Source organism: Brachyhypopomus gauderio, unplaced genomic scaffold (assembly GCF_052324685.1).
Source record: "Brachyhypopomus gauderio isolate BG-103 unplaced genomic scaffold, BGAUD_0.2 sc110, whole genome shotgun sequence".
Classification (NCBI taxonomy): domain Eukaryota; kingdom Metazoa; phylum Chordata; class Actinopteri; order Gymnotiformes; family Hypopomidae; genus Brachyhypopomus; species Brachyhypopomus gauderio.
Window position 1 is genome coordinate 617,390 of NW_027506931.1, and position 14,431 is coordinate 631,820.

The following is a 14,431-nucleotide window of genomic DNA, read 5'->3' on the forward strand; positions in this document are numbered from 1 at the left end:
GATTATTAAAGCTAAATTGAGGTTAATGGTTATTGTAACTGTTAATCCTTGATGATGTCTTGATGCTGATTCTAAATCCATGACCAAACGAGGTAAATGTTGCGAAAAAATAAAACAGAAAATATGGAAAGAATAACGCTCTTTAACTGTGGTAGTATGAAGTCATATGCCACATCATATGTAAAACGGCGGACATCTAATTGTTTAAAAAAGGCATATCGGCCTCGATTTATACAGTTGCATTGAACCAAATTGCATCCACCTTGTTGTGAATAGTTTTGCTGTCAAACATGAGTGCATGTAAATATGTTAACAAGCCATTCATCTAATGTTATCCTTCTTTTAGAGTGACACAATCCTTCATGGGGAAATAGTAAATGCTCTGATATGATCCTCCAGACTCCATATACCTACCGTTAATATTTCCATGTCCAATACCATGTGATTTATTTCTCTGCTAACCCCCTTATGTGCAATATTCCGAACATTTCTCATGTAGCAATAACTAAAGAATTAATCTTTGTAGTCTATACAGTTTTATGACATTTTAAATTATCTATTTATTTTAGTTTAGTTAATTTTTTATTTTATTTCGTTTTACATAACAAAGCACCTTGGAGTAGCAAATCCAATTTCATTGTAATGCAAATGATATTGACAATAAAGGCGAATCTCATTCTGATTCTGTCAATGTTATATTTACATTCTCATATTAATGTAACACATCCAAGCACAATTACATGGCTCTTCAGGGTTTTAAAAGGATGGGGGGGGGGGGGGGTAATTGGTCAGTGAACTTCAGGACACTCTCTGTCTCACGTCAGTGAACTTCAGGACACTCTCTGTCTCACGTCCTTCCTACAGCCGCCCTGGGCCTCTTTCTCTAGTCCATCCTGCAGTGTCTCAGTGGAGACATCTAGAAGACAAAATCACACAAGGCCATGATGTGCACACTGCAAAGTCTTACACATATTTGTGTCTGTAAATGTGTGTAAGACACTATAGGGACATTCATAAACATTACTTTCAACGTTGTCAATATCAGCGTAGAAATCGTTCTGATTATATATAATTATATAACGCTAACACTAGAAATATTAAAAATGGATGCGAACAATAGCAAAACAGCAAATAACATTATTTATCTAATATTAATATTCTTAAATATACTAATATAATATCAATATCATTATTAATATCAATGTAAAATAATTCTGAAGTGAAATTACACTGTTTTCTGAAGTGATTACACTGCTTTCCTTAAGTAAAGGTACAAGATGCACTAAGCTCTCTGCTGGGCTTTGAACTCATAACCTGTGAGAACTACAGGGAGTCCTGACCACACTGAGGACTACAGGGAGTCCTGACCACACCGAGGACTACAGGGAGTCCTGACCACACCGAGGACTACAGGGAGTCCTGACCACACTGAGAACTACAGGGAGTCCTGACCACACCGAGAACTACAGGGAGTCCTGACCACACTGAGGACTACAGGGAGTCCTGACCACACTGAGGACTACAGGGAGTCCTGACCACACTGAGGACTACAGGGAGTCCTGACCACACTGAGAACTACAGGGAGTCCTGACCACACTGAGAACTACAGGGAGTCCTGACCACACTGAGAACTACAGGGAGTCCTGACCACACTGAGGACTACAGGGAGTCCTGACCACACTGAGGACTACAGGGAGTCCTGACCACACTGAGGATTACAGGGAGTCCTGAACACACTGAGGACTACAGGGAGTCCTGAACACACTGAGGACTACAGAGAGTCCTGACCACACTGAGGACTACAGAGAGTCCTGACCACACTGAGATATTTAAGGTTGGACATTTATCAGTCGTGACATCATCCCTGCCACACGTACCCTTGAACAGAGGAGACCTGGCTTCTTCCTTCTCTTGAGCTGATTGGCTAATGCCCTCTATGATGGGAGATAGTTTTCTGTCCACCAGATCAGTCTTCACTTGTCCAAGGGTCCTCAGGAGACAGGTCATGTCCACATTTTTACTCTCTCCTTCTGTCAGTAACTCTAATACCTGGAAATGACCATTAAAAGTAATTTTAGAAAACTTACTCTCTCTCTCACACACACACATTCACACACGCACGCAAACACACTCTCATACACACACGTGAACACACTCTCACACACATACACACACACACACCTGCAGACACTTGTAGCTCTTCAGCTCAATCAGGTTCTCCTCCAGAAAGAGTAAATAGATACTCAGGTCATCATAGCGATGGGTAGCTGACTGCAGACCCTGGGCGTGGCCAAACGTGGGCAGGAGCCGGTATGGGCGGAGCAAACGGATTTCCTTGTGGTGACGGCCAGGCAGCAGGGCGGAGTATATCACCACGGGGATCAACAGCAGGTACACGCCCACATTAATGCAGCTGAGCAGGCGGAACACGCCCACAGCCACCAACTTACAGTGTACAACAGGAGCACTGTCATTCAGGAGAGGACCTGAACACGAACACACACACACACACACACACACACACACACACACGCACACACACACACAACAGGAGCACTGTCATTCAGGAGAGGACCTGAACACACACACACACACACACACACACACACACACACACACACACACACACACACACACACGCACACACACACAACAGGAGCACTGTCATTCAGGAGAGGACCTGAACACACACACACACACACACACACGCACACACACACAACAGGAGCACTGTCATTCAGGAGAGTACCTGAACACACACACACACACACACACACACACACACACACACGCACACACACACAACAGGAGCACTGTCATTCAGGAGAGTACCTGAACACACACACACACACACACACACACGCACACACACACAACAGGAGCACTGTCATTCAGGAGAGTACCTGAACACGAACACACACACACGCACACACACACACAACAGGAGCACTGTCATTCAGGAGAGTACTTAAACATAGGACACACACACACACGCACACACACACAACAGGAGCACTGTCATTCAGGAGAGTACCTGAACACGAACACACACACACGCACACACACACACAACAGGAGCACTGTCATTCAGGAGAGTACCTGAACACACACACACACACACACAACAGGAGCACTGTCATTCAGGAGAGTACCTGAACACACACACACACAACAGGAGCACTGTCATTCAGGAGAGTACCTGAACACACACACGTATATATATATATTTATAGACATATATACATACATACATACATGCACACACATACACACACAAACACACACAACAGGAGCACTGTTATTCAGGAAAGGACCTGAACACACACACACACACACACACACACACACACACACACACACACAACAGGAGCACTGTCATTCAGGAGAGTACCTGAACACACACACACGCAACAGGAGCACTGTCATTCAGGAGAGTACCTGAACACACACACACACACACACACACACACACACAACAGGAGCACTGTCATTCAGGAGAGTACTTAAACATAGGACACACACACACACGCACACACACACAACAGGAGCACTGTCATTCAGGAGAGTACCTGAACACACACACACACACACACGCACGCACACACACACAACAGGAGCACTGTCATTCAGGAGAGTACCTGAACACACACACACACACACACACGCACACACACACAACAGGAGCACTGTCATTCAGGAGAGTACCTGAACACGAACACACACACACGCACACACACACACACAACAGGAGCACTGTCATTCAGGAGAGTACTTAAACATAGGACACACACACACACGCACACACACACAACAGGAGCACTGTCATTCAGGAGAGTACCTGAACACGAACACACACACACGCACACACACACACAACAGGAGCACTGTCATTCAGGAGAGTACCTGAACACACACACACACACAACAGGAGCACTGTCATTCAGGAGAGTACCTGAACACACACACACACACAACAGGAGCACTGTCATTCAGGAGAGTACCTGAACACACACACGTATATATATATATATTTATAGACATATATACATACATACATACATGCACACACATACACACACAAACACACACAACAGGAGCACTGTTATTCAGGAAAGGACCTGAACACACACACACACACACACACACACACACACACACAACAGGAGCACTGTCATTCAGGAGAGTACCTGAACACACACACACGCAACAGGAGCACTGTCATTCAGGAGAGTACCTGAACACACACACACACAACAGGAGCACTGTCATTCAGGAGAGTACCTGAACACACACACACATGCAACAGGAGCACTGTCATTCAGGAGAGTACCTGAACACACACACACACACACGTATATATATATATATATATATATATATATATATATATATATATATATATATATATATATATATATATATATATATTTATACACATATATACATACATACATACATACATACATGCACACACAAACACACACAACAGGAGCACTGTCATTCAGGAGAGTACCTGAACATAGGACACACACACACATACGCACACGCAACAGGAGCACTGTCATTCAGGAGAGTACCTGAACACACACACACGCAACAGGAGCACTGTCATTCAGGAGAGTACCTGAACACACACACACACACACACACGCACACACACACAACAGGAGCACTGTCATTCAGGAGAGGACCTGAACACACACACACACACACACACACACACACACGCACACACACACAACAGGAGCACTGTCATTCAGGAGAGTACCTGAACACACACACACACACACACACACACACACACACACGCACACAACAGGAGCACTGTCATTCAGGAGAGTGCCTGAACACACACACACACACACACACACACACACACACACGCACACACACACAACAGGAGCACTGTCATTCAGGAGAGTACCTGAACACGAACACACACACACGCACACACACACACAACAGGAGCACTGTCATTCAGGAGAGTACTTAAACATAGGACACACACACACACGCACACACACACAACAGGAGCACTGTCATTCAGGAGAGTACCTGAACACGAACACACGCACACACACACACAACAGGAGCACTGTCATTCAGGAGAGTACCTGAACACACACACACACACACACAACAGGAGCACTGTCATTCAGGAGAGTACCTGAACACACACACACACACAACAGGAGCACTGTCATTCAGGAGAGTACCTGAACACACACACGTATATATATATATTTATAGACATATATACATACATACATACATGCACACACATACACACACAAACACACACAACAGGAGCACTGTTATTCAGGAAAGGACCTGAACACACACACACACACACACACACACACACACACACACAACAGGAGCACTGTCATTCAGGAGAGTACCTGAACACACACACACGCAACAGGAGCACTGTCATTCAGGAGAGTACCTGAACACACACACACACACACACACACACACAACAGGAGCACTGTCATTCAGGAGAGTACTTAAACATAGGACACACACACACACGCACACACACACAACAGGAGCACTGTCATTCAGGAGAGTACCTGAACACACACACACACACACACACGCACACACACACAACAGGAGCACTGTCATTCAGGAGAGTACCTGAACACACACACACACACACACACACACACGCACACACACACAACAGGAGCACTGTCATTCAGGAGAGTACCTGAACACGAACACACACACACGCACACACACACACACAACAGGAGCACTGTCATTCAGGAGAGTACTTAAACATAGGACACACACACACACGCACACACACACAACAGGAGCACTGTCATTCAGGAGAGTACCTGAACACGAACACACACACACGCACACACACACACAACAGGAGCACTGTCATTCAGGAGAGTACCTGAACACACACACACACACACACACAACAGGAGCACTGTCATTCAGGAGAGTACCTGAACACACACACACACACAACAGGAGCACTGTCATTCAGGAGAGTACCTGAACACACACACGTATATATATATATTTATAGACATATATACATACATACATACATGCACACACATACACACACAAACACACACAACAGGAGCACTGTTATTCAGGAAAGGACCTGAACACACACACACACACACACACACACACACACACAACAGGAGCACTGTCATTCAGGAGAGTACCTGAACACACACACACGCAACAGGAGCACTGTCATTCAGGAGAGTACCTGAACACACACACACACAACAGGAGCACTGTCATTCAGGAGAGTACCTGAACACACACACACATGCAACAGGAGCACTGTCATTCAGGAGAGTACCTGAACACACACACACACACACGTATATATATATATATATATATATATATATATATATATATATATATATATATATATATATATATATATATATATATTTATACACATATATACATACATACATACATACATACATGCACACACAAACACACACAACAGGAGCACTGTCATTCAGGAGAGTACCTGAACATAGGACACACACACACATACGCACACGCAACAGGAGCACTGTCATTCAGGAGAGTACCTGAACACACACACACACACACAACAGGAGCACTGTCATTCAGGAGAGTACCTGAACACACACACACACACACAACAGGAGCACTGTCATTCAGGAGAGTACCTGAACACACACACACACACACACACACAACAGGAGCACTGTCATTCAGGAGAGTACCTGAACACACACACGTATATATATATATTTATACACATATATACATACATACATACATGCACACACATACACACACAAACACACACAACAGGAGCACTGTTATTCAGGAGAGTACCTGAACACACACACACACACACACACAACAGGAGCACTGTCATTCAGGAGAGTACCTGAACACCAGTGATGGCTAAGTTACCTTGAGAAAGTAATCCGATTACTGATTACTCCTTTTAAAAGTAACTTAGTTACGTTACATATTACTTGATTTTAAAAGTAACTACGTTAGATTACAAGTTACTTTAGTAGTTACATTCAGCAGCAAAATAAATTTTTCCAATACTCACTTTATTGGAAGTGCATTTTTAACAGTAACAATGTATTGAAGCAGGTTCTGTAACCGAGGCAGAAACTGCTTCCAAAAATCCCGAGGAGGGAAACTTTATTGATAACGCAACCCTGGCGCGCGCAGGCTCCGCCCCCCCAGTGACACTTAAAGGGCAAGACTCGCCTGAGGAGTAGGAGTCGCTACAGTATCTCCTGACATTACGTTTGTGTAGCTGCGCGGTATTATTTGTACATTTATTTGTAAACGTAATACAAGCGAACTGGGGTGGGTTTCCCGAAACGTTCGTAGCGCCAAGTACTTCGTAACCTCGTATGAAACGTACGAGGTTAAGAAGTACTTAGCGCTACGAACGTTTCGGGAAACCCACCCCAGTTCAGTCAGACAGCTTGTGAAATGAAATACCATTACAACTTCAAGCATTTTAAAGTAGGCGACGTTAGTCAAAATTCCAGCACTTTTCAAACGTGGAACACAAAGCAACATTAAAATTCTTCAGGTAAATGTTCCTTCCCCTGTTTTTGAGGGGTGTTTATTTATACTACCACATATCGTTACGGGAGGACACTGCACAGAATGACTTGTAAAACGTGCTCGCGCTCTCACAGGGTCGCGCGCAGCGTGCGGAGTCGAGCACTACGGTCAGACGCAAAAGTAGAACTGAGCCAAGAAGAAAGCAAAACTATATATTTTACTAGGGAAAATATAAATAGTAACGCACAGTTATTTGGATAAGTAACTTTAATCTGATTACTGGACTGGAAATAGTAGCGCGTTATATTACTCGTTACCGAAAAAAGTGGTAAGATTAGAGTAACGCGTTACTAAGTAACGCGTTACTGACATCACTGCTGAACACACACACACACACACACACACACACAACAGGAGCACTGTCATTCAGGAGAGTACCTGAACACACACTCACACAACAGGAGCACTGTCATTCAGGAGAGTACCTGAACACACACATACACACTCATACACACACACACACACATATACATACATGTACACACACACGCGCAGTCCCACCTGTGAGCAGGACGCAGGAGAACTGGTCGCAAGGCGACACCCTGCAGATGTAGTAGGTGAGGTAGACGCAGGCCAGCAGTAGTGTGAGCAGAGTAAGAGAGCGACACAGCAGGTAGTTCAATGCCAGTGTCCACACACCACGCTTACTCCACAGGTACTGCTCCACCAGGGGGCGCTGAGAGCAGCTCTCCACCACCTCCAGACCACTGCCACACACATGCACACACACGTATACACAAACATATACACACACACACACACACACGTATACACAAACATACACACACACGTATACACACACACACACACACACACACACGTATACACAAACACACACACACAGTATAGTGTGTTCAAACCATCACACTGTGGTAAAGGGAACCAGGGGTCCCTGTCACACTTTTCCCACTCTGTTTTAAAACAAAGACCAGACATTAAATCCTGAGCAGACAGCAGTGCCTGCACTCCAAACCTCCTCACACTGAGAGCCACACACACACACACACACTCACAGGTCTCTTGGTGTGGTGTGTGGGGAAGTGAACCTGTGCGGTACCTGTGGGGGTCGTCTGGGACGTCCGGGGCGCTGCGGGTGGAGGAGGCCGGGCCCTTGGCCTGGCGGATGGCGCGGTTGTAGCAGCGATCCAGCTCCTCCATGATGAAGCCCAGGTCAGAGGAGAGCAGGGGCACAGCGGTGAAACGCCAGAAGAGAGAGGGAGAGTAGACCAGGATAGACAGAAAGAGGAGGACATAGGGGAAGAACTGGAGAGAGAGGGAAGGAGAGATAGATGGGGAGGGAGAGAGAGGGTGGGAGGGAGAGATGAAGAGAGAAAGAGGGAGAGAGAGAGAGTGGGAGAGAGAGAAGGAAGGGAGAGGGAGAGAGGAAGAGGAGAATAGGGAGAGGGAGGGAGAGATAGGGAGGGAGAGATAGGGAGGGGAGAGAGAAAGAGAGGTAGGGAGGGAGAAAGGAAGAGGAGAGAGAGAGGGTGAGAGAGAGAAGAAGGGAGAGACAAACGAGGAGAGGTAGAGGGAGTGAAAGAGGGAGAGAGAGGGAGGGAGAAAGAGAGAGGAAGGGGAGAGAGGGAAAGAAAGACAGAGAGAGAAAAAAAGATTGAAGAGAAGACAAAGAAAGGGAGATGGTGAAAAAAAGATGGGGAGAGTGAAATAAAAGTGAAAGGAAGAAGGAGTGAGAGAAAGAAGGGGAGAGACAGAGGAGTACAGAGGGAATGAGAGGTGGAGGAAGGGAATGAGGAAGAGTGAGATAGTTTTAATGTGTGTACGTTATACCATATGCTACACTTTTCAACTTAATGGGGCAGTCATGGTCCTGTGGTGGAACTGGTCTTGTGACCGGAGGGTCGTGGGTTCGATTCCCAGACCTGAGGCCATGACTGAGGTGCCCTTGAGCAAGGCACCTAACCCCAACTGCTCCCCGGGCGCCGGGCTAGGGCTGCCCACCGCTCTGGGCACGTGTGATCCACAGCCCCCTAGTAATCACTAGTGTGTGTGTGTGTGTTCTGACTGCACAGATGGGTTAAAAGCGGAGAACAAATTTTGATTGCGGTGTAAAAATCACAATTGACAAAATATAGCACATTTACATTTTAAGTACAAAAACCCCCAATAGCATTACCTTGTGTAGCCACAAGGGGGAGCCATTCTCTGTAGACTGGCTCTCCACGGCGACCCAGCAGAAGGAGTCTGTGTAAGCAGCCTGCCGCAAGGTGAAGTTGCTGGGCGGGAAACAGCTGATCTGGGTACCTGACAGCAGTGCAGAAAGCTGTAAGCGTCACCTCATCAACACCAGCACTACAGTCAAACACAGTGGTGTGAGAATCAACAGCAACCCTAGAGTCAAACATGGTGATGGTATCATGCATGGGGACGTTTTCTTCCAGGGGGGCTGGGAGAGTCTTTGGGATGACTGTGAACAACACAGAGGGCTGTGAACAACACTCCTCACCCTACAGTCAAACACAGAGGGCTGTGAACATCAATTCTCACCCTACACTCAAACACAGAGGGCTGTGAACATCAATTCTCACCCTACACTCAAACACAGACGGCTGTGAACAACACTCCTCACCCTACACTCAAACACAGATGGCTGTGAACAACACTCCCCACCCTACAGTCAAACACAGACGGCTGTGAACAACACTCCTCACCCTACAGTCAAACACAGACGGCTGTGAACAACACTCCCCACCCTACAGTCAAACACAGACGGCTGTGAACAACACTCCTCACCCTACAGTCAAACACAGACGGCTGTGAACAACACTCCCCACCCTACAAACACAGAGCACTGTGAACAACACTCCCCACCACTGGCTGAGCTTGAATGAAGAGGAGAGAAAGTTCTGGATAATTCATGAGGTTGTCACTACTGCCAAGGGCAATTAAACTAAGTACCAATTACAGTAAGAGGCCTGAACACTTTTGCAATAGAATGTGTTTCATTTTTTATGCATTTACAAACATTCAAAAACCCCAGTTTTTGCTTTGTCATTATAGAGCTTTGTGTGTAGATTGACAAGTTTCTGTTTTGAGATGGATGTTGTCTGATGAGTGTCTGAATGTGGAAAACCTGGAATTATCTGAAAACCTTCCTTATGCGCTGTGGGAGACACAGCCTGTCTGTCAGTACACACACACACACACACACACACACACACATAATAATTAATTAGCTTTGTCATTTAAATTATTTGTTAATTAAGTAATAATACTTTATCTGAAGTGAGGGTATTTCACGGCTCACAGGAGCTTTTAACCATAAAATGGCAAATAAAGCATAAATCACACTCGCTACAACTAGTGATTTTTGTTGACATTTTCCTTTTGAAAACATGTTTCAGCTTTGCAACGATGTCAAGGCAGTTTGTGAAGCAGACACTATGCAGCTCTTGGCAAGCAACTACTTTGGCCCATTTCTCAAAACAGAGTGGACATCATCAAGCATGTGGTGCTTTTATCAAAATAACCTGGATGGTTCAGCACAACTGCTCTCTGTCTGGCCACAGATTTCCATCCACCTCACAACGCATAATCTCCTTTGCAATGCAGCGAGGGTAGAAACAGTGTGCATGTCTCAACCGCCCCCTACACTGATTCCCTGTAATGTAATGTAATGTAATGTGATTCACTGTAATGTAATGTAATGTAATGTAATGTAATGTAATGTGATTCACTGTAATGTAATGTAATGTAATGTGATTCACTGTAATGTAATGTAATGTGATTCACTGTAATGTAATGTAATGTAATGTAATGTGATTCACTGTAATGTAATGTAATGTAATGTGATTCACTGTAATGTAATGTAATGTGATTCACTGTAATGTAATGTAATGTAATGTGATTCAATGTAATGTAATGTAATGTGATTCACTGTAATGTAATGTAATGTGATTCACTGTAATGTAATGTAATGTAATGTGATTCACTGTAATGCTTCACGTGCAGCTTCCATGATGTGGAGCAAGGATCTGTGGTCTTGAAGATGATGGTCATACACTCTCCATCTCCAAGTGGAAAAAAAACTGATGGGATTGAGGAAAGGAGAGTGAGGGGGGAGAAACTCCATCAGCATTCTTGGAGCCCAAGGTAGAAATTCACATTGTCCCATACAATGATGTGGTGTGGTAGGTGAGGCCCTACGAGACCTCTCTAATTTTCAGGGATCAAATTGATGTAAAGGCGATCCAGGAAAAATAGGAGCTTCTCTGTATTGTATGGGCCAAGACTGGGGATGTGGGTGGCCACACCATTCTCAGAAATGGCAGCACACAGTCAGATTGCCCCCTCGCTGGCCTGGTACACCCAATGTGGCCCGTTGGCCAATAATGATGGAGACGGTAGACAGAGGCACTTTGGATTGAACTTGTTGACCTGCCTCTGCCATTGTGAGGCGATGGTTTACAGTACATCAATGAGCGTCACCTGAATTTCCTCTGGGACAACGCAGTGTGCTCGTGCTCCTCTGTCTTTTCCCCCTGTCCCACCACCACGTACCCTCACTCCTCCTCTTCCTCATCTTCTTCTTCCCCCTGTCCCACCACCACGTACTCTCACTCCTCCTCTTCCTCATCTTCTTCTTCCCCCTGTCCCACCACCACGTACCCTCACTCCTCCTCTTCCTCAAGCAGGAAGTTGCCTTCATGTTCAGAAATTGTATTGGTCCTAGTCAAGCTCTCTATGTACAGGCCTACATGATTGATAGCATTCACAAGCATGGAGAACACCTGTCAAGTATCTATCTGATTGGTTATCTGAGATGTGTGAATGTCCTCCTTCATTAGAAAAGTTCTAGTTTCAGATGTTCAATTATAGTCATGAATTTACCAAATGTTTCAAAAGGTTGATATATGGTATTCGTGGTATAATGCGCTTGACTAATTTTGACAATTGAACAGATTGTTGTGCATGCAATGGCTTATACAATGAAATATGTATGACATATTTTGGAGAGAACAGCCATTTGACTGAAAATCAGCTAATCAGTTTAAATCACCATGATCAAATTACTAGGAAATTGTACTAAATGTATGCTAACTGTAGGCTACTTGTACTAAATCATTTGCAAAGATGCATTGAGATATTTGAGACATGTACAAAGACATTTGCAATTTGAGAAATGCTATTCTGTTGTGAACAATTGCCAAGGGGTTACCAGACTTGTCCATGTTGTTTTGAGAATGTCATCTCGGTTTCAAGAAATGAGCCAAACCAATCGAGAAAAATTGTAATATAGGGTGATGTAGCGCAGACATAACAAAGAAACACACTACAATGCTGCGCACATTAAATAGCCCCGAGTGAGCCCGAGACAAGCCACAGGTGAGACCAATGAACACACACACACACACACAACCACACCCACGGAGATAACCCGACGTAGACAGCATGAACACACGCCCAAGGGGAGGAGTCCGGAGCTGTAGCGTGACACACACCCAAACAACACTTCTAAAACGCAGACCCTCACGTAGATTCGTATGTCTATTAAACTGTTTTAAAACTGTTTTACTATAAGTCAATGATATTCTGTATATAGGGAATGTTTATTGTTTATTGAATGTTTATTTAGCGTGAAAATTAAACGCCATGTAATCACGTGTACTGCAGCGAATGAGCGACCGTGTCCCCTACAGGAAGGTTCTCGTTTGAAGGATGCTGAAGGTACCGATGGCTGACGAGAGATGCTGAGACAAACCGCGTGTCGTTATTAATGTTAAAGCGCACGTCTCTCTCCGTTCCGTCTGCTACGATCTTCTACAAATAACTCTTCTGGATTATTATGGGTGGCAGGTTTGGGCAATAGTTCCATGTTCGTGTCCGTGGCCTGTTATGTTTTAAAACCCGTCTGCTCTTTAAATAACGACAGCGGTAGGGGAATCTGTCGGGATGTCCGTAGTACTCGGTTTATGAGATCATGCTATTTGAATCGTGCACGCGCAAAGCATCCCGTTACTAGCTGATCTCTACCGGGAGGCGCGCTCGCGCCGGTACGCGGGTGGTCCCTTTGTTCATCAGTAGTGACAAAGGTGGTCAAAGAGTCTGCAGTCGGTAGGATTCGTATCGTAATCAGCCAAAATGCGTATTAAGGAATATACGGAGGTGTCATCGAAAATTCTTGTTGGGCAATTTGTGACTAACGATTTCGAGCGATTTCAGTTGAACAATAGAAGTGAAACGAGACTATATAAATCCCCTATCGGAATCCCTGCGATTATCAAATCCCTACAGTTTCTAAAATTAAATGCATTAGAAGCCCATAAGCAGATCTCACTTAAACATAATTACACATATTTTCTTCATGTGCTTGCTGGCCAAACCGTTACAAAGTGCCCTGTCATGTTTTACCGGCTGTCCCAACAGGCGAAATGAATGGACAGAAACGTTTATGGTGCAGATAAATTCACTTGTCATGATGTCCCCATTAATTATGGAGTGAATAAAGCTGGAATAACGATGTCCACTCACCCACTGACACTTCTTGGGCAAAGGCTAGAGAAATAAATAACAGAGGAAGTCCCACCGCGATAAAAGTGACCAGTTTATCCGCGCCCAGTTCACAGCGCACCCCTTTGTATATCGACTCATTCGGTTCCTTCAGTAAAAAATCTGAAAACACATATTCCGTTGCAACGTGCGCTATAGCCATGGTTAGGATAACATGTCCCGGTTACCGGTCCCGTGTAAAGTGTAATAGTGTCCCGGTCCCGGTGGCAGGGTTCTGAACGTCTAGCCAATCGCGTGGAAAGGGGCTTTAGAAATGGGGCTTGTGTCTCAACACAGC

The 14,431-nt window shown here is 44.9% G+C and overlaps 1 protein-coding gene across 1 annotated transcript; it reads right to left on the minus strand.

The window, feature by feature from the left end:
• Nucleotides 1-605: 605 nt before the first annotated feature.
• panx1b (pannexin 1b) lies at nucleotides 606-14,428 on the minus strand. The gene is made up of 7 exons (XM_076993354.1): nucleotides 14,116-14,428; nucleotides 9,761-9,888; nucleotides 8,684-8,889; nucleotides 8,128-8,333; nucleotides 2,182-2,486; nucleotides 1,878-2,049; nucleotides 606-916 (listed from the first exon to the last, which is right to left on the minus strand). The coding sequence occupies exons 1-7, from the start codon at nucleotides 14,294-14,296 to the stop codon at nucleotides 831-833; spliced, it is 1,284 nt and encodes a 427-aa protein (XP_076849469.1). The 5' UTR covers nucleotides 14,297-14,428; the 3' UTR covers nucleotides 606-830.
• Between the last annotated feature and the right edge of the window lie 3 nt (nucleotides 14,429-14,431).